This window comes from Manis pentadactyla (genome assembly GCF_030020395.1).
Source record: "Manis pentadactyla isolate mManPen7 chromosome 15 unlocalized genomic scaffold, mManPen7.hap1 SUPER_15_unloc_1, whole genome shotgun sequence".
NCBI lineage: Eukaryota > Metazoa > Chordata > Mammalia > Pholidota > Manidae > Manis > Manis pentadactyla.
In genome coordinates this window covers 4,808,731-4,829,175 of record NW_026644588.1, presented here as the reverse complement: position 1 = coordinate 4,829,175, position 20,445 = coordinate 4,808,731, and the positions used below count along the sequence as shown (strand labels likewise).

The following is a 20,445-nucleotide window of genomic DNA, read 5'->3' as shown; positions in this document are numbered from 1 at the left end:
CTTCAAATTCAGCAAAATAGCGTCTTAGTATCTGTTTGTCTCTATGCTATTCCCATCACAGCAAAAACATCTTTGTGACTAACTGCACCTGCATTCTTCTTCAGAGCCTTGTGATTACAACATGCTCATCTCTTCATCCAGAATAATGTCCCATGTCAAGATGCATAACTAGATCACATTTACAAAGTGCCTTTTGACGTGTAACACTTGGCAGGTTGTAGGGATGAGAGTGTGGCTATCCCTGGTACCACAGTATCTTCTGTTAATGGGTACACTATCACACATTCCTTCCTAGTCCTGTCACTTCTGTTTCCTTCTCTTCCCTTATTTCACTGGCTGTGACTTGTTGTAGTACGTCTGTTAACACCAGGGAGAGAAGCCATCCTTCCTTATCCCCAGTCTCTGTGGGGGAAGCATTCAGTCTTTCACTGTGAGGAATGTCTGCTGAAAGGTAAGGCTGTGTGGGTGTTCTTTACTGTAACACGGATGTTTTCTTCATCTTGGCATCATTTTTCTTGTGGAATTTAGTTGGTAGTTCTATATATGTTTTTGCTAAAGCCTTTGTCTATTTTTGTCACCATGTACACTGGTCTCATAAGTTGAGCCAAAAGTATTCCTTTTCTAGCATTTTCTGGAAGACACTGTATGCAATTGCTATTGTTCTCTGTATGTTTGATAGAATTGTCTAGTGTCACCATCTGTGTCTGCTGGCAGACCCTGACTTTACCCCGGACACACTGGAACCCCCGTCATGTCCTGACTGCTTGTCACTACGCTGCTGACTCTTCTGTCCTTAGGGCCCAAAGCAGTAGCTAAAGTCACGTCTTTGCTTATTTATTCCTGCTGCTCTCCTGCTCCTAAAATGTGAGCTCCTGAGGGGAGCACCCGGGTCCCTCCTGGGTCGCTGTGGACCCACTGCATGGACCGGGCGCGGACACACACTGCGGCAGGCGCCTCAGGGCCGCTCCCGGAATGCATGAGGACGCGGCCCCTCCAGGGCGGAGACTCAGCTCACGCGTTTCTGGGGTGCTGGCGAGTGGCAGGAGCCCTAAAGCCTTTGCTGGCTCAACAGGCCAGAGAAGCCAGAAGACAGCTGCTTCAGAACAAAATTTAATAGCGTTTACAGATGGACAAAAAAAAATAACAGTGAGCCAAGCCATTACAAGACTATGGTATGAAGGCACAGGGCACACGTAAAGGGACCGGGGCCTCTGGCACCAGCTGACGAGGATGCCACAGTGTCCGCTGATGGCGCTTCTCATGCCTGTTGTTGGCTGATGCCAGCTATTCTGCAAGCTGGGCTGGTCAGTGGGGGGCAGGGGAGGTGGGGGTGCAGGCAGAGGGATGACCTGAACACCTCGGGGAGGCTGATGGGAGAGGTGACGGGGCCCGAGGTCCTCATCCCAGTGATGTGCTGCCTGGCCCCGGCTCACGGCCCAAATCACCCCTGCAAGGGGCCCATGTCAGCCCCCATCTCCCCTTCCTCCTCCTTCTCCTCCTCTTCCACCTTAAAGGCCTTCGCTGGCCGCTCCTCCCCGACGGCTGTTTCCTCGGGGTCCTGAAGCCGGTGCCGCTTCATGTGGGCATAGCGAGTCCACATCTTGTCAAACACCCTGAAGAGTCAGCAGAGGACACGGCTCAGAGCAGGGAGAAGGTGGGCTGAGGGCCACGGGGACAGAGGGCAGGCTGTGTGGGTGCATCCGGGGACAGGGCTGGTGCCCACCTCTCACACTCCCCACAGGGAAAAGCGCCCTGGCCCTGGACGCGCCCCGGAGGCTCAGGGGTCCGCTTGGGAGCAGCACTAGGGCTCGCGGTGATGACGGATTCTCCCCTGCCACTCTCCGTCTCTGTCTTCAACTCAAGGGTTGGATGGTGGTTGCGTCTCTTCTGAGGGCTGCACGTGGCCTGCAGAAGGGGCAGAAATGACATCAGGGTGCCGACCTTCCACCTTCTGAGGGTGATGCTTTCCCCTGTAGGGGCCCCTTCCCCAGCCCGACCTGGGTGGTCAGTAGGTCTTCAGACCAGCACTGAACTCCAGTGAGACCCCCTTGCCCCAGAATCCCCTACCTTTGTTTCTGTTGGGTCTGCCTCGGCCAGCTTCCTTTTGACCCTCTTTTCCATTCCTGGGGCCCAAGAAGAGGTAGTAAACCGGACACTCTTTTCCCAGGTGTAGTAATATTCTACACACTGGGCCACGGTCTTTGTCCGGACCTGGTGAAAGAAAACAGCAGCGGGCTTTGGGCACTGCCCCACACACCCCCTCGCCGTGGGGCTAGGCACTTCCTGAAAGCTCTCCTGGAATGTCTCTCCCCTCTGGCCTGGCACGCCCCGGGGCTACAAGGAGCACAGAAGCACAGAGTCCTGCTGGTGATGAGGGGCCCAGGGTGACGCCGCCGTAGCCAGCACCGTGCAAGCTCTGCGCGCTCTCTGAGCCCCAAGTCAATCCCGGGAGGCCTTCCCTACGGGAGGGTGTACACGAGGGCTCCCTACACAGGCGCCCACTGTGACGTCAGGCCTAATGGCTGTGAATTTACCAGCTGGGACTCCCATCAGCAGATACCACAAAGCCTTTGCAACAGCCAGGCAGCGCCCTGCAGTGCAGAGGTAGGAGGCCCACGAGAGGAGGGGGGGTTTTGAGGGCACAGTCGGATCCTCGGGCATTCAGACCCCACCATGTGCTCTCCCCCCACTAAGAATGGACCCCATTAATAATAACTTCTGTAAAAACAAAGCGGAACAGAAAAGTTTAATTACTCTAGGAAGACAATTTCTCAGGAAAATTAAATTGGCCATTTACAATGTGGGGCTCCCTTCAGAAAATACTTTCTCCATGTGAAATTTTTTCAGCTCCGTATATCTTCAAACACTGGGAGCCAGAGTAGTAAATCCTCTGCCTAAGAAACATCACTATGTTAGCAGAAAAAAAAAAAAAAGAGCTTGGACTTCTGCTTCCCAACAAGATGGAGCAGCAGGAGCTACACTGACCTTCCCATTCAAAACAATGAGAAGAAACAGTCAAAATGTCTGAAATGATGTTTGGGAAGACGCTAGGCAAGCCAAGAACAAGTCTTTCTGAGAGACAGAAACTAAGCCCCACTGTTCCTACACACTACACCCTGAGAGAGTTTCCAGGCCACGGCCTGGGGAGTGGGGTCCGGGCAGAGCCCAGTGGGCTTCCTGAGCTGAGATGGGAGGGGGGTTCTGGGAGAACAAGGCGGTGAGAGTTCACAGGACAAGGCAGGACAGGGAAGAGAGCTGCTCAGAGGAAACTTCCAGAGATCTGGGGGGCACTCCCCTCGAGCGTTCAGCAATGTGCTGACCAGCATGTGCTTATGAGGTGGCCCAAAACTGGGTAAAGAACCGCCTGGAAGAATTAGATGAAAAGGCGCTTTCTTGAAAAAGTTCAATGTACACCTATCATGTGAGCCACTCATTCCTTTCCTAAGTATTCACCGCCCTCCCTGCCACCAACACTACTTTTTCATGTAGAGATTTGAATGTGAATGTTCACAGAAGCTTTATAATTGCAGATACGTGGACACCACGCAGATGTCCCTCAATAGGTGAATGATTAAACCAACTGTGTTACATCCACACAATGGAATACTCCTCAGCAAGAAAAAGGGTCCACACAATAACATGGATGGACCTCAAAATAGTGATGCTGAGTGTAAGAAGCCACACAAGGCAGACAAGCAGTGCACCTGCTGCAGGATTGATAGAAAACACTGGAAAATGCAAACTAACTTATAGTGACAGAAAGAAGATAAGGAGGTGATTAGGGACAGGGGTGGTAGGAAAAAGGGATTTACCACGGGGGCAGGAAGAAACTTTTGGGGGTGATGAATGTGTTTCTTATCTTGATCATGGTGATGGTTTTGCAGGTATAAATATGTCAAAACATCAAATCTTACATTTTGGTTACATGCAGTTTTGTGTGTATCAAGTTAAAAGAACAAAAAACAGCAGACATTAAGTGTAGTATGTTCGCATCCTTTTCTAAATACATGTGTATATGCACGTAAGATCTGTAAGGGCAAATGCCTGAGGTGCCCAACCAAAGTCAGAGGTCATCATTCAGAAGTAGGACGACGGGGATGGGTGCGGAGGGTTTTGAGCACGTGATGGCATTTCTGTACTGTCTGGAGGTGTTCCCATCAATGGCTTTATAAACTACAAGCAGTTTACAGTGTGAACAGCGTGTCACCCCAATAGGCCCTCCAGCTTTGGCTCGGCTCAGCGGTGTGAGACGAGGCCTTGTCTACACCAGCCCACCCACGTACACCTTACCATCTTGTGTATCAAGGAAAAGTTGTTCTTATGAGCCTGGAATGCCTTATTAAACAGCTCCTTCTCTGTGGGGGTCCAGACGTCTGAACCTATCGGGGGAAACAGGAGGGAAAAGGACAGTTCTGCGGCCGCAGCTGTGGCGGAAATGCAGCCTGCCCTTTTTAAAGCTGTCGTTACCGAGTACCAAGTATGTGCCAAGAATTCTGTTTTATCTCATACAATCCTTAGAAAAACCTTAGCAGGTTGGGACCAATACTATCCCCACTTTACAGATGCAATAACAAGGCTTCCATTGGTTAACAGACTTGCCAACGGGAGGCAGGGACCCCCACTTGCCTGACTCCCAGGCTGGGGTGCTCAGCCACTGCATCTGAGCCCACCTGCACCTCTCCCTGGCCAGGGGATCCCTTTCCTAGCTGGGCACAGCCCCTGAGGGAACCACTGGAAGGGGGAAGGGAGCACCCAGCCAGGAGAGAGAGGCACCCCCTGAGGTCCCCCGGAGAGGAAAGGCCCTTCTGGAAAGGCAGGAGAAGGAGGGCCCCAAGAGCACGCCCAGGGGCACAAGCAGAGCCCAGGTACTAGCCGGGCACACCCACCCCCGCAGCCTCGCTCCAGTACCTGCGTAGTGATATTCAGCCAGTGGGTGAGTTGGTGGCTTCTGGGGTCCGCTCAGTAAGAGGGTCTCTAGCGCCACCTGAAGCAGGAAGGAAAGCAGGCTACTTTCTGAGGGAGGGAAGGTGGGGTGGAGGCCTGCCTTCATCCCTTCATTCATTTGAAAAGCACTGACAGGCCCCCCTAAAGCCTCCCTCACTCCAGGGCTACTCAGCGCGTGGTGGGGCCGTGGACTGGCCGTGACCTGTGAACTGCAGTGGACATACCAGCTCCGTCACTGCGCATACTGCTGAGTGCAGCTGGGGTTTTCCTCAGTAGGGTTTTCTCGACGAAGGAAGCAGTGTGTGGATTTATTCCGGCACCAGCTCCTTCCTTCGTAAGGACTGGCATTTGTAGGAGCCCTGCCTGTGCCACGCCCCATTGTATGTTCTTCGTAGCACTAACCACTAACAATTTTTGAAAACAGATTTCCCTTTGACTGTCCTAAAATTAAAATTTAAGCCCCACAGAGAAGGATTTTGTCTCGCTCACCAGTGTAAACCCAATCGGGACGGGCCGTGGAACCTGCAGGGCCCAGCGCAGAATGAAAACGCAGGCCCCTTTTAGAAAATTCGTTAATTTCAAAAATGGTGGAGGCAGAGCATTAGACCGAGGGGGGCCCCAAAGCCGGCCCTGCCCCAGGGCCACAACACTCATGAGGTCCAACAAATATGTGCTAGTTCCTCGGCTGAGCACCTACTATGCGTCGCCCACTGTCTTGCAACCTGAGGAAAAGTACAGTTGCCAACACTGACTCCTGGGGCCCTAACTCGGGTGACGTGACCTCCCTTCCCACTACTCAGAGTGGGACTTTTTATTTTCTAAACTTCAGGATTGTGAAGTGGGTCCTTGGAGGATGCAGATATTTTTGTTGAATCGGGTTTTCATACATGAGTTTTTAATAAAAAAGATAAAGCTGCATGGATGAACCAGATCAGTGCAGTATCTGAGTCAGTCTACTCAGCTCCACTCCCCCTGCCCCTGCGATCTCGGAGGAACCTGGTGCTCTGCCGCTGCCCCAGGTAAATGACTGACTAACTGGGCCCCATCTGCACACTTGCCCTACAACTGACGAAGACCACATCACCCCCACAGCCACTGGGGAGAAGGATGGGTGGCCTTTCTTCAGTTTTCAGGAGCCGCAAAGCCCGCAGATAGCACATTACATGCACCAGATCCCCGGCCTCAGCAGGGCAGTGGCTTCCCAGGGAACCGCCAAGCCTGCCCCTGCCTCCAGCTCACCAGGACGTCACCCTGGGCCTCTTGCAGACAGTGCAGAGCGAGCTCCAGGTTGGTGCCCCCTCCTGGCATCGTGCTGGAGCAGGCCAAGTTGCAGAGCTCAGTCACTGTTCCCAGCAAACGTCCCCAGCAGGGCGTGAGAGATGGGAGACACAGGGAGTCAGTGAATGCCAGGGAGGAGACGTCCCCAAAAGCACAGAGAAGGGCTCCTTGTCCCTGTCTCCCTCACATCTCCCTGAAAAGCAGGCGAGCGGAAGGACAGGGAGGAAGGGCAGAAACCCTGCTCCTGGCACCTGCTCAGGATGGCCTGGCCAATTACTGCATGAGGATAATGGGGGGCGGGAGAAGAAGTCCTGGTCCCACAGCCTGCTACCCCACCCAGGGGTACTGCTTCTTGGTCCAGGTGAGAACTGGGAGAAGGAACTCCTTGGAGATGAGGGAAGGAGTCGCACCCTTTGGAATTTGCCCCCATGTCTCAGCCACCTCTATCCTGTGTTTCTGGATTGCTCATCACATCGTCCCATGGCTTCCAGACCAGAGAAGCTCCATGTTCAACGGGCTCGGCCGCAGGGCGCTCCTGGAGCTCCGGGATCTCGGCCTGAAACTCGCCTCCTATCCTGATGTGTCTGAAATGAGGCCACACACGAGACATACACATGTGACTAAGATGGGAAGTAAGACGGAGATGTGTGACATGCCCTGCTCTCAGGTCACAGCCCTGCTCTGTGGAAACATCTGTCATCTCCCAGATGCATCTGCTGAGTATTCATCACCCCTGACAGACATGGACAGGTGTTCTAGATACCGTCCAGCTACACTTCCTTCCAGTTTCCTTTATCACCAGGCTTCTGGCCTCAGGTGCCCCTCCTGGGGTCCAGGACAGGGGAGGTGTATGCTGATGCCTGGCATGATTGTACACCCATGGCCACATCCCTCTAGTCCCATTCCTTGTATACTCAAGTCTCACATGTGCCATCACCAATTCCACCTAGAACCCCAGGGTCCTGGGCATTTGTCCCCGTGGGCCCAACTATGGGAAGCCCAGATAGAAGGAATATTGGAGGAACTTCCCAGATACACCGAGAGAAATATACCACTTCTCTCCCAGAGAGTAGCTAACCCCTCTGGGAGGAAGGAGCTCTGGGGGAGCACAAGGAGGGTAAAAATATCCCCACTTTGGAAGGACCCCCAGGTTCTACGTCTGTTCCAACTCACGGTTCAGTGCTGAGCTCCGTGTCATCCTCGATCGCACAGATGCCAGAAGAGTCATCCACTTGATCTAGAAAACACGCAACAGAAAGCTTCAAGAACACTGACTGAAAGTGATGCAGGGCCCCTTCTGCCTGCCTTTGTAGAGCAGCTGAAAGCAGGGTTTCCAAGCTTGCAAGGTCGGGAGCTCCCTCAGAACACTAACAATAGAACTACAGTATGATCCACAACCCCACTTGTGGGTATGGACCCAGAAGGACTGAAATCAGGCTCTCAAAGAGTCACGTGCACTCCCATGTTCACCGCAACGTGATTCACAATAGCTAACATCTGAAAACAACCAAGATGCCCATCGGCATATGAATGGGTAAAGAATATGTGGTTTATACATACAATGGAATCCTATTTAGCCTTGAAAAAAGGAAATTTTGCAATATGCAACATGGATGAACCCCTTGAGAACATTAAATGAAATAAGCCAGTCACACAAAGAGAAATACTGCATGAATACACTTAACATGTAGTGTCTAAAATAGTCAAATCCATATAAGCAAAGGGTGGAATGGTGGTGGCCAGGGTAAGGGTTGTGGGAAATGGGGAGTTACTAACCAAGGAATGTAAAGTCTCAGTTAAGCAAGATGAATAAACTCTAGAGATCTGCTGTACGGCACTGCCAACGATACTATATTGAACACTTAAAACATTTGTTAGAGGGTAGGTCTTATGTTAACTCTTCTTGTCACAACAAGAGTTGTGAAAAAGATCATGTGGAAGAGGATGAGGACTTCTGAAAAGACAAAGAGTAAAACAAATTAACTGGTAAAAATTATTTTAAAAGCACTTAAAGTTTCTAGAAGTTATCCTAAAGGTATACAGCATTTTAAGAAATATTCATTCAGCACAACAGAGTAAATGTCGGTGAGAATAGTGAGTTTGTGGCATCTGAGCCATGACTTGTTCCCTTACCCACCAGCCCCAGGCTCTGTGTATCAGAAGCTCTACTTGGAGGGCTCTACTCCTGGGAGGTGCAGCCAGGGACACAGGGGGTCCCTCTCCTCCCAGCTCTCATGCCTAAAGAGCTAAAGGAAGGTACAGTGAAAAATGCTCATCAAAGAGAGAATACTATTAAGAGGTAGAAATTGTTTTTTTTTAAGAACGAAATGGAAATCTTGGAGTTAAGAACAATAACCAAAATGTAGATGTGAGCCTCCAGAAGTAACCAGCAGCCAACCTAAAGCGAGATCCATGGAGATTATGGATTTTGAAGAACAGAGAGAAAAATAAATGAAGGAAGGAAAACGAAGAGACACAGAGAAATGTGGGGCATCAATAAGTGCAGCCACACGTGTAATGGGAATACAAGGAGGAGTGGAGAAAGGAAGAGAAAAATATTTAAAGGACTTAATGGCAGAAAATGCCCAAAATGTGATGAAAAAACAATACATACATCCAAGAATCCAGAAACTCCAAGTAGCATAAACACAAGGAAGTACAGGGCTTCCTTGGGACATGATGAAAATATCCGAAAATTGATCATAGCAACGGTTGCACAGCTCTGTGAATATACCAACCACCACTGTATGGTGTATTTTTAAGGAATGAATTGTATGACATGTGAATTACACCTCCACAATGAAAATAAATACTACAGGAAGTTCTTCAGACTGAAAGAGAAAATGACATGAGATAGTAATCTGAATCCAAACAAACAAAAGACACTGGTAAATGTACTTATATAGGTAAATATAAAAGTCAGTATAATTGCATATTTTTTCTCTTTTCTTAATTGACTTAAAAAGTAATTGCATAAAACAGTACTGTTATAGGCCTGTAATTTATAAACACATATATGACAACAACAGCACAACAAAGGGGAGATGCATTGGAGTAAAGAAATAGCCCTCCATACAGTAACTCAAATCCACAGGAATAAATGAATAGATGATAAATGGTAACTAAAAATGTTATATAACAAACTGTATAAATAATGCTTGCTTTCCTTTATTGTCTCAGTTTTTGTTACATAATACAAAATCGTATAATATAAGAATTGATGTATTGCTGGGTTTATACACACACACACACACACATATATAAAGTACATATATGAATAATTAGAGCAAGAGGGTTAGGAGAAATAGAGCTGTATAGGAGTAATGTTTCCGTATTTCACTATAAGTTATTATGCATCTGAACAGATTCTCATGACGTTAAGATGTAGTTTTAAGTTGTAGAGGAACTACTAAGAAATGACTAAGAAAAACATGAAAAACTAAAGGAATTAAAATGTTACAATAGAAAATACTTAATACATAAGTAAGCCAGAATAGAGGAACTGAAGGAGATAAAGGCAGGGTACATACAGAAAATAAAAAGCATAATGGCAAATGGGTACCTCCATATATCAATGTAATATGAAATGACACTGGATTGAAGAAACCAACCAAAATGCAGAGTTTGTCAGATTAGATACAAAATGTATGATCCAACTAATATTATCTATAGGAAACATGGTTTATTTTAAAAAACACAAGCAGTTTGAAAATACAAGGACAGAAAATATATACCAAGTAAACCACCTTAAAAGAGGCAGAATGGTACTAATGTTAGGCTAATTAGACTTACAACAAAAAAACCTAGAGATTATGATAAAATTATTGCAGTGATGATAAATAACATTGTAGTCATATCATGAGAAAAACAATCACACCATCAGGAAGTTATGACAATTATAAGCATATATGCACCAAAAACAGAGCCCAAAAATACATGAAGCACAAACTGACACAATTGAGTATGAAATAAACAATTAAAAACAATAGTTGGAGATTTCAGTACCTGCAGTAATGGATAGGACAACCACACAGAATAAAACAAGACATAGGAACATTTTTGGTGCGTTCCACCCAACATCAGTAGAATATATTCTTCTCAAGCGTACATGGGACATTCTTCAGAACACAACATATTCTAGCTCATAAAAGCCTCAATAAATTTGAAAGGACCAACTTAATACAAAGCATGTTCTCTGACTACAATAGAATTACATTAGAAACCAATAAAAGGAGACAATTTGGAAAATTCACAAATATGTGGAAATAACACAACACACTCCTCAAAAATCAGTGTATTTAAGAAGAAATCAAAAGAAATTAGGAAATATTTTGAGATAAAGGAAAGAAGAACATAACATACTAAAACTTATGGAATGTGGTTAAAGTAATGCTCCAAGGGAACTTATAGTTGTAACTGTCTGTATTAAAAAAGAAGAAAAATCTAAAATCACTATGGTCAGTTGATTTTCCACAAAGGTGCCACACCAGCTCAATGGGGGAAAGAATAATCTCTTTAACAAACGGTGCTGGAACAACTGATATCCACATGCAAATGAATGAATTTAGACTCCTACCTCACATAATATATAAAGGTTAACTTAAAATCAATCAAAGACCTAAACATAAGAGTTAAAATCATAAAGCTCTTAAAAGAAAAAGGAGTAAAAGTCAGCATAATCGCATATTTCTTCTCTGTTCTTAACTGACTTAAAAAAAGCAATTGTGACTTTTGGTCAGGCAAAACCATAGATAGAACACCAAAAGCACAAGTGACAAAAAATAAAAACTCTTGTACCACAAATGCCATAAATAAAATGAAAAGACAAGACATGAAACAGGAGAGAATTCCCAAATCATATATCTAATAAGGGGCTTGCATCTAGAATATATAAGGAGCTCTTACAACTCAGTAATACAAAGATAATAACTTGATTTTTAAAAGGGGCAAAGGATCTGAATAGACATTTCTGAGAAAATACACAAATGGACATAAGCACATGGGAAGATATCAACATCATTAGCCATTGGAGAAATGCACATCAAAACCACAATGAGATATCTTATGCCCACTAGGAGAGTTATAATCGAAAAAGGTAAGAATCGTTGGTAAGGATGTGGAAAATTGGAACTTGCATGCAATGTGCATGGAAATTTATTAGCATGGCTCAGCCATTTTGAAAAACAGTCTGGCAATCCCTTCAACCGTTAAACATAGTTACCCTGTGACCCAGCAATTCCACTCCCAGGCATAAGCTCAAGGGAAATGAAAGCCTTTGTCCAACAAAAACTTGTATGTGAATGTTCATAACAGCATTATTCACAATAATGAAAAGATGGAAACAGCCCAAAGACCCATCAGCTATAAATGGATAAAATGTTGTGTATCCACACAATGGAATATTATTCAGCCATAAAAAGGATTGAAGCACTGTATATGCTGTAACATGGATGAACTTTGAGAACATTATGCTAAATGAACAAACTAAACACCAAATGTCACATACTGTATGATTCCAATTATATGCAATGTCCAGAGTAGGTGCGTCCATGATGATTAGAGATGATTAGTGGTTGCCCAGGGCTGGGGAGACCAGGGCTGTGGGGGGGGGGTGACTGCTAATGGATACAGTGCTGCTTCTGGGGTGATGAAATTGCTCTAAAATTACATAGTGCAGTGGATGCACAACTCTGAGTTTACTAAAACACACTATATACTTTAAATGGGTGACTCATATGGTATGTGAATTATGTACCAATAAAGCTGCTAAAAAATTTCAAAAGGACAGGCAGAAGGCTGGTCAGGCTAAATGACCTCTATATTTTCCTTCTGCCTGTAAAATTCTCAGCACCTAGAAGGCTGCTGGTTCCACATGGTCCTGGGATACCTCTGAGCAGCCATGGGACCCCCAGGCCAGACACAGGCAAGGGCCAGAGAGAACGCCTGGACCAAATGCTACACGTCGAGGTGAATCTGGTCCATTGCAGGCCTGCCGTGTGATGGTCAGAGATGACGGGCCCCAGCCTCACTCACCAAGCTCAGTGCTGATGAGTTTGTCAGGACCAGCCTGAGTGGACATGGAACAGAGAGTGCTAGAATCCAGCCCAGACCCCTCCCGGATGGGGCTGAGCACCGGGGGCGGTGTATCGGGAGAGCGTGGGCACAGTCCCTGCAGGGAGTGGTCCACCAGGAGCACGGAAGACTGCAGGCAGCTCTGGTGGCCTTCTTCAGGGCCTGGACCCCCAGAGGCAGAAGGGGCGGGAGGCAGGAACGATGCCTTGGGCTGCAGGCGCTTTCTCCGTTTTCTGGGCTGGCTGGTCTCCTTCCCATCTCTCTCCTCCTGGTCTCCGTCCTGTCCCTGGAGAGGAGAATTCAAAGCCACAGGGGGTGACTTGGGGCCACGTGTGCACAGCTCAGTCTTCAAGGGGGTGTGAGCACCAGCAAGGGCACTGCCCACGGAGCCAGAGGGAAACGTAACACCCAACACCCCTGTCCGAGCCGGGCTCAGCAAGGGAGCCAAGCGGGGCCACCACGCCAGAGCCAGACCCCGGATTCTCGGCCTGGATGGATGATGCCGGAAGCTTCCTCATGTGCCCACCCCCCCAAGGAGAGGCCCTGATACAAAGGGTTTTGGAGACGTATGAGCCTAACGTCAAGTTGGTACAATGACTGGCACTTAGAGATGGGGCCAGAGATGCAGTGCAACAGCACAACAAAATGAAAAATGACCGCAGCTCCATGAGATGGACAAGCGGATCTGTGCACCCTGTTGCCCCACCTGGAGGGGGCTTCTCCAGGTGGGACCCTCCAGTCCAGGCTGCAATGGCTGATCCCTTGAACTTACATCTCTTACCCACCTCCACACAATCTCCCCTCTTTCTGCCAATCTTACTGCTCCTCATCCCCCAGGTTTCAGCTCTGACCCCCTCCTCCAGGAAGTCCTCCTTGACCTCCTCAGTCAGGGTCTCTGGTGTCCCCTCAGTCCCTCTGCTCGCCCTCCCAGCCCAGCCCAGTCTGAGTCCTCACTGCCTGGCATGGGTCCATCTACTCGCATGGCCTGGGAGCCCCAGGAGGCCAGGCTGGGGCCATCCCTGTCACCACGGTGTCCCCAGCACTGCCCCCACAGGGCCGGCCCAGAAGGTGAATGAATGAATGAACATGCAAGCCAAGCTGTTCTGGAGAGAATATTTTTTGTGGCGTCTGATTTGGGCTTTGCCCATGGCTTCCACTGGCAGGTTGTGCAGGAGGCAGTGGGAAAAAAGTGGACCAAGCAGCACCCACCTTGGCTGTGCTCCCTGGGGGCCCGCTCACTGGGCCCACAGGCTCCAACGCAGGCATCCGCAGAGGAGCTGTGCTCGTGCTGTCCGGGGGCTTCCCAGCTCCTGGGGGGCTCTGTGCCTCCACCTCCACCCACAGCACCTGACTCAGAGGCTTGAAAAACTCCGTGCCCGAGACCTAAACACAGGGAAGAGATGGCAGCGTAAGAGGAACCGTAGGCAGGCGGCAGAGGGGCCGCTCCAGGCTCAAGTGTGGGCCTGCCGCCCGGAGCAGCGCAGCCTGACTCCTGGTAGGCTTCCCTAGGAGGACGCCTCCATCCTGAGACAGTGACACCCAGCCACTGACTCCCTCCCCCAAAGCCTGTGAGCGCCCTGCGAGCACAGAACCTACTGCGCGTGCCCCTTCACCTGCTGGTACTGGTTCCCTCGAGGTGACAGCCACTGGTCGTTGGGAAAACACATATGGCTGGTCAGCCCTTCCTCTGTACAAAACATCTGGCTGCAGTTCTTGCAGATATACGTGCTCCTTGGCTCTGCCCAGTGTGCAGGGCCTCCATTTTGCTGGTTACTGTGGAGAGACACGGCAGGAGGGAAGAAAGGGAGAAGGGGACTCCACCCCTGCATTTTCTGTTTTTTTCTTTTTTTACTTTCAAGTGTGATCCACTGACAACTCTTGATGAATCCCCAGAAATGGAGACGATACCCCCTTCCTTCGTGGCCTGGCAGGCACCTCTTCAGGGCTGAAGCATCCAGAACTCACTCACCCAAGGCCAGCACATAAAAGCCCCAGAGGACTCCCAAGGGGCTGAGCCCCCAGGCCCGGCAAGGAGGGGCTTCTGAACTTACCATCAGCCTGCCGTGCTCTCCTCCTTCACTGGATCCGGGAGTCGGTAGGTATTTCCTCCCTGAAGATGAAAATACATCTGAGCTGACATATCAAAAATGAGGCAGATGCAAGGACTAAAGCTACAAGGTGCCGAGAAGAAAACACAGGTGTGGCTCCGTGACCTTGGATTAGGCCATGCTTTCTTGGATGACACAGAAAGAGAACAAACTGGACTTATCAAAACTTAAAACTTCTCTGCATCAAGGGACACCATCAAGAAAGTAAGATCCCACAGAATGGGAGAAAGTCATTACATGTCATACATCTCATAAGGGCCTTGTGTGTACAATACATAAAGAACTCTTACAGCTCAACAAAAGTCAAATAACCCAGTTCAAAAATGGACAAAGGATATGAACAGACACCAAACTGAAGAAGACATATGAATGGCCAATAAGCACGTGAAAAGATGCTCAGCACCACCAGGCGTTAGAGCCACATGAGTCAGACCGTGATGAGGCAGCACCTCACACCCACTAGAATGGCTATGGTAAAAAAAAAATTTGGACAATAGCAAGTGTTGATGAGGCTGTGGAGAAACCGGAGCCCTCGTCCACCGTGGATGGGGATGTGAAAGGGCGCAACTGCTTTGGAAAACCTGGCAGCTTCTCAGATGCTTAAACACAGAGCTACCCCATGAACTAATAATCCCACCCCCAGGTCACTTCCAAGAGAAATGAAAATGTATGTCCCCCCAAAACTTATACAAATGCTCACAGAAGCACTATTCACGATGGCCAAGAAGTGGAAACCACCCAAATGGCAATGAACCGATGAATAAATACACAAAATGTGATGAATCCACACACTGGAGCATTACTCAGCCATAAAAAGGAGCGAAGCCCTGGCGTACACTACAACATGAGTGAACTTTGAAAACATTATGCTGAGTGGAGGAAGGCAGACCCAAAAGGCCACAGTGTATGATTTCAACTATATGAATATACTAAAAATCACCAGACGATGTGATTTAAAATGGTCAATTAGATGGCATGTGAATATTAAAGCTGTTTTAAAATAAAAAGAGGATGCAGCTGTCAGGTGCTAGATGCCAGCACGTCCCAAAGAAGCATCTGACCGCCTGGGGCCCAGGTCCTCATGGCCACCACCTGGGGAGGAACCAGGCTAATGCTGCACAAGTGCTGACACATGTGGGCACCCGTGCCCCACAACCAGAGATGGCATCTCATGCAGGAATGCTGAGGGGGAAGGAACTCTTCCTTTATATCCTCTGAAGAGTTTGAGGGAAAAACCCAGAAGGAAGGGAAGGGCAAGAGGAAAGCAAGTAGAAAAAACTCAGTGAGGAAAGGTGACACTGGGCGTCCCAGCAACTCTGCAAAGCCTAAATCCTGGCGTTTTTGTGGGGAGGTTGGTGGGGAGGCCACGATCTCTCAGGACCTTCACTTCGCCTCTGTGAAACTAGGTCTGAGGACGCACAGGCACTAAATAAAATGCCCAGACGACTCATAAATTCGGAAACAAGTGATAAGTGAGACTCTCATCTCACAGCATAAAGTCAGGTACCTGGATCCTGTTGGATATCATCAGCTTGGACTTTGAGTCTTGCGGGGGGTCCACCGAAGGCCCGGCCAATGAGAAGGAGGCCATGGCCACCTTGCTGGGAGAGGCCTCACAGCGCATATCCATTTTCACCTTCCCCTTCTGGAAGTCCGAGAAACGTTTGTCCTGCGGGTTGCCAGGGATGAGCCTGTGACCTCTGCGCCGGGAGCAGGCCAGGCCCTTTGCACCTTTCATGGCCCCCGAGGCCAGGCCATTCTCCGCCCAGGCCTGCTTCCCTGGGAGCTGGGCTCCAGCAGGGTCGTCCCCACCTAGCTGGGTCTGCCATGAGCCCCCTGTGGGGAGGATGTCCCCCAGGTCTAAGGGCCCTTTCTTGGATCTCAGCTGCTTGGCCAGAGAGGAGACGTCTGGATTCCCAGGGGGTTCCCATGGTGCAGGGGCCACTTTTGGTCCTCCCTTCATGTCCCGTCTATTGCTGCCGGGCAAGGCCTCCCTGGGGTAGGCGGGCATGGTTTTTCTCTTGTGGGGTGGGGATCCCTCTGCCTCTGTGTTTCCCGGGCCAGGATGGAAAGAGTCAACTGTGGGTGCCAGTGGTGGGGTCTGGTGTGGCCGTGGCCCCTGCAGTGGCTTCAGCGCAGCCTGCTTGCCCTCAGGCACAGCATGCTGGGAGGAGGCCACAGCCACCTGGGGGCCAGAGATGATCCGCTGGGACTTGACGATCATCTGGAACACCTGCATCTGCTCTTGACTCACCAGACACTCCTGCGACTTCAGGAACAGCTGCCTGAAGAGTGGCGTGGCGTCAGACGACAGCCAGCTCGGCTTCAGGGCCTCCTGGAGGGCGGGCTCCTGCACGTGCTGTTGTGAGCAGGAGTCCGTCAGAATCGCTCTCCTTGGAAGCCCTGGTGTCCCCTTCCTCGCCGGCATATCCAGGGCGGCCTGAGGCCTCCCCAGGTGCCTTCAGGAGTGTGGGGGGGAGGGGCAGTACATCCTCCAAACTGGGGCCACCGCTGGGCGAGGGCTCCCCCATCAGGGAGGTGCTGCTGGGCCTGGGCCCAGACTCGGAGCCCTCCTGAGGGGACATGGAAGTGGGCTTCTGGATGGCAAACACATCGTCCCCTTCGCTCTCGGGGCAGCCTGGCAGGTTCTGGAGCCACTGGAAATTGTGGTTTGATGGCTCGGCGCTGGCAGGCGCTGCCTGGCCTCGGATCAGAGGCAGGCCGGCCGGCAGGGTCCCACCCTCCTGCCCGCTCTCCAGGGTGGGTGGTCGCTGGGGCGGCCGCTCCGACTCAGCTGGGTCGGGACCACCATCCTCTGCTACCCTGGAGTGAGTGGCTGTGAACCCAGCAGCGGGCTCCTTCCACAGGGGATGACACTCCTCGGGAACATCAGTGCCCAGGGTCCCTGGGGCCGCTGGGGTGCAGGGGTAGGGCCCCAGTGAGGGTGGGCAGGGGCAGGCTGTGTTTTTCCCTTCCCCGTCATCTGAGGGCCCGGCCAGGACCGGGCCAGGAGAAGAGATCTCCTGGTGGACCATGCCGCTCACAGTGGAGGGCAGGAGGTCTTCATTGGGCAAAAGGGAGCCTGGGGACCTGGCTTCTGGAGGCACCAGGGACCGCAGGCCATCTGCAGCAGGCTGTCCGGCCACCTCGTGGGCAGGAGAGGAGTCCCCACAGGCTTCTTCCCCAGGGGGGGCCTCCTTCAGGACACACAAGCCATGCTCGACCTCGTAGTGCCGGTGCAGGGAGCGGTCATCACAGTAGCTCATGCTGCAGCCCTGCTCCATGCATGCAAAGGGCTTGGTCTTCTGGTGGGGGAGCATGTGCCCAGTCCTGTGGTCACGCATGAGAAGCGAGTCAGAGGGCACTGGGGCTCAGCCTCCCACTGCAGGGTCCTGAGCCTGACTCCCCCCACAGTACTCCCAAGGGGCAGGGAGCTCAGAACCACAGTTCAGAACCTGCACTCAGCCCCTGGCTATGGTCAAAGCATCTGGAAGGGGTGACCCTCTCCCTCCCCGTTAAGGAAACCCCTTATCCGAGAGAAAAATCACCAGAAGCCAGGCCAGAGTTCCCCAGAATGGGTTCCCCAGGAACGCCAGCCCTCCCGAGTTGCTCCCCGAGGACATGGGCTCCCCTGGCAAGTCAGTCCTGACAGAGCACCATGTGCTTCTTGAGGTTCAGGGGAGCAAATGTAACAGCCACATAGCAGGTAGATAGAGGGTCATCTGTTTAACCTGCCATGTCTCTGAAACATACTTGCCCACAGAACTGTTTTCTGCAATAGTTCCTCTTAGCGCCCTCAAGAACCAAGTTTTGTGGAATACATTTGAGGAAAAGCACATGGGGAGGATCCTGCCTTTAACAAAGGAGTCTTTCCCCTGCCATAGAATTCCTATAAGGAGACAGCTGCCTGAAACCCCCACAGGAAAGAATACAATTTACAGATTCCCAATCAGAACTTTCTAGAAAACAGCTAAATGTGCCTCCTATAATAGAAATGAATACAAACAGGCACTATGTTTATGTCATTCTTGTATCTACATTAATAACCTAAACAGATGAGTAAATCACCCTCCTCATTCCCAACACCCTACTCTGGACAGTCCTAATAATGCGGCACACGGGGCGTGTCTGATAAATGACAGAGCCCTTCCCCAAAGGGCGGCCCTGGCCTCCATCGGAGGAGAGTGGCAGAGACCCAACCTCCAGCTCCCCTGTTAACAGGTCTGTGACGTGGGCAAATCGCTGCCTTTCCCTTGGAGGGGGCTTGGGGAGAGGATGAGTCGGAAGGGGGGTCAGTCAAAGCCCCGCGGGAAGGGCAGGAGCGTATAAAACGCGATGGACTGCCATCTCCCACTTGCCAGTCTCTTGGTTTGAGGAGGTCTGTCTGTCCTTCCTCACTATCAAGAAAAGCTTATCATTTAAGAGACATTAGGAACAAAAGGAATTCTGCTCCAGACTCCTAATGGGCTTTCTTTTAAAACCAAGAGTTAAAAAAAAAAAATAAGGAGTTAAAAAAGACAAACAAGAGTTAATGCTCCGTTGCCCCGTTCTAGACACAGGTATTTTGGCATCTCTCATGCCCTGTGGAGTCCTGGTACATGGGCCTCATATAAACACGGGCTGGTTCTCCTCAGGCTCCTACCACTGTCTCCAAATATTTCTCTATAAAGTTAACCCGATTCCCTCCATGACAGAATTGCCTCAGGAGGTCCCATCTGCAAATCAAGGCAGTGATTTTCTCACTGGTGTGACTTTGGGAGCTGGGAAGGGTGACCTGTTCAGGGCAGTGTCATGCCTGTCCCCAGACACGGAGCCCGCGTCTAAGCACGGGTCACAGGGACCCAGCACCGACAGGGGCTCATCTGGGAGGCGATGAGAACGACCTAGGAACTCGCCCCCTACCCCCCAGGCCCCTGCACAGACGTTGGTGACCAGACTCCTACATACAGTTGGTTGTGGCGCTTAAAGGCCTTGCTGCAGATTCCTCAAACATGCGTCCGTTCCTGGCTGTGCGTCAGGTAGTGCTTGCTCCGGGAGCTGGCGCTGCTCAACACCTTCCCGGGAGGCTGCAGTCCAGAAGCGGGCTCTCAGGTGAAGTGGGGTGCCACTTCCCTTTCCTCGGGCGCCCGGAGATGGCCCTGCCTCCTTCGTCAGCCTCTCTAGGCACCTGAAGCTTGCCCAGCCTCAGGTCTAAACAAACAGAAGGAGAAAGCCCAGGTTAGAGACACCTGGGGACATGGAAGAGCTGGGCTGAAGCGCCCCCCGCCTCTTAGAACCGCAGGAGGCTTGGGAAGGGAGGCCTGGGAGCCCTTTCTGCACCTCCAGCACCTTATCTCGCAGAGAAAACAAGGCTTAGACCGGAGAGTGGGGAGAGAAAGGACCCTGGTCTGGCCACGCTGCCAGACAGTGTCCAGTCAGTGGCCCAACTGTGGTCACTTGTGGCCTGGAAGGATTCTAAGAACCAGGTTGCCGTGGCGGCAGGGGCCTTATGACATCATGGCTCTCTCAGAAGGGCAAACCGGAAATACGTAATCCAAAACGTACAGAAGTATAAATCCTTTCTCCCAGCCACTTTTACCTTTGGGTTTTTTTGGGGGTTTTGTTTTTTTATTTTTTATTTTTTTTACCTTTGTGTTTTTAAAGGAAATAATGTAGACTTATATGAGGAGTTAACTGCAAGGGAATTACCCGCAGCATTGCCTTTCCTGTAAGAAACAGCCTGCTACCTGATCAGAGAGCATGTAGGTGACACTGTTATGGTTTAAATGGTCTAGGACATAAGCATTTAAGGAAAAACTGTGGAAAACTATCTGATGACATGAAAGGATATTCATGCCTTAATGCTGAGAAAAGCACAGCCTGTTACAAAACAAAATTATCCTAGTCTTTAAAAGAGAGAAATACATTTTAATAGAGAACAGAGAGAATAGAATAGACAAGTCGTGTCACCTGAGGACGAGAGGAAGGGACTGGGGGTGTGCAGGTGGCAGAGGGGACGTCTTCAAATATCCCGAGAGCCAGCTTGGGAAGGAAGGAGCAGATT

At 50.2% G+C, this 20,445-nt stretch overlaps 3 protein-coding genes across 3 annotated transcripts in view; 2 read left to right on the top strand and 1 right to left on the bottom strand.

The window, feature by feature from the left end:
* Positions 1-20,445, top strand: part of LOC130678807 (zinc finger protein 493-like) — a 170,701-nt gene that overhangs the window by 101,439 nt on the left and 48,817 nt on the right. The gene's annotated exons all lie outside the window — the stretch shown is intronic.
* LOC130682240 (zinc finger protein 665-like) overlaps positions 1-20,445 on the top strand; it is a 148,855-nt gene that overhangs the window by 101,951 nt on the left and 26,459 nt on the right. The window lies entirely within an intron of this gene.
* On the bottom strand, positions 792-19,640 carry LOC118912413 (zinc finger protein 541-like). The gene is given in 17 exon segments (XM_057496595.1): positions 792-1,613; positions 1,724-1,905; positions 2,068-2,211; positions 4,291-4,379; positions 4,909-4,984; positions 6,184-6,287; positions 6,664-6,806; positions 7,396-7,459; positions 12,256-12,580; positions 13,504-13,677; positions 13,908-14,067; positions 14,346-14,404; positions 15,910-16,780; positions 16,782-17,732; positions 19,350-19,464; positions 19,467-19,592; positions 19,631-19,640. Coding segments are annotated over 17 exon segments (3,765 nt in total). The 3' UTR covers positions 792-1,441.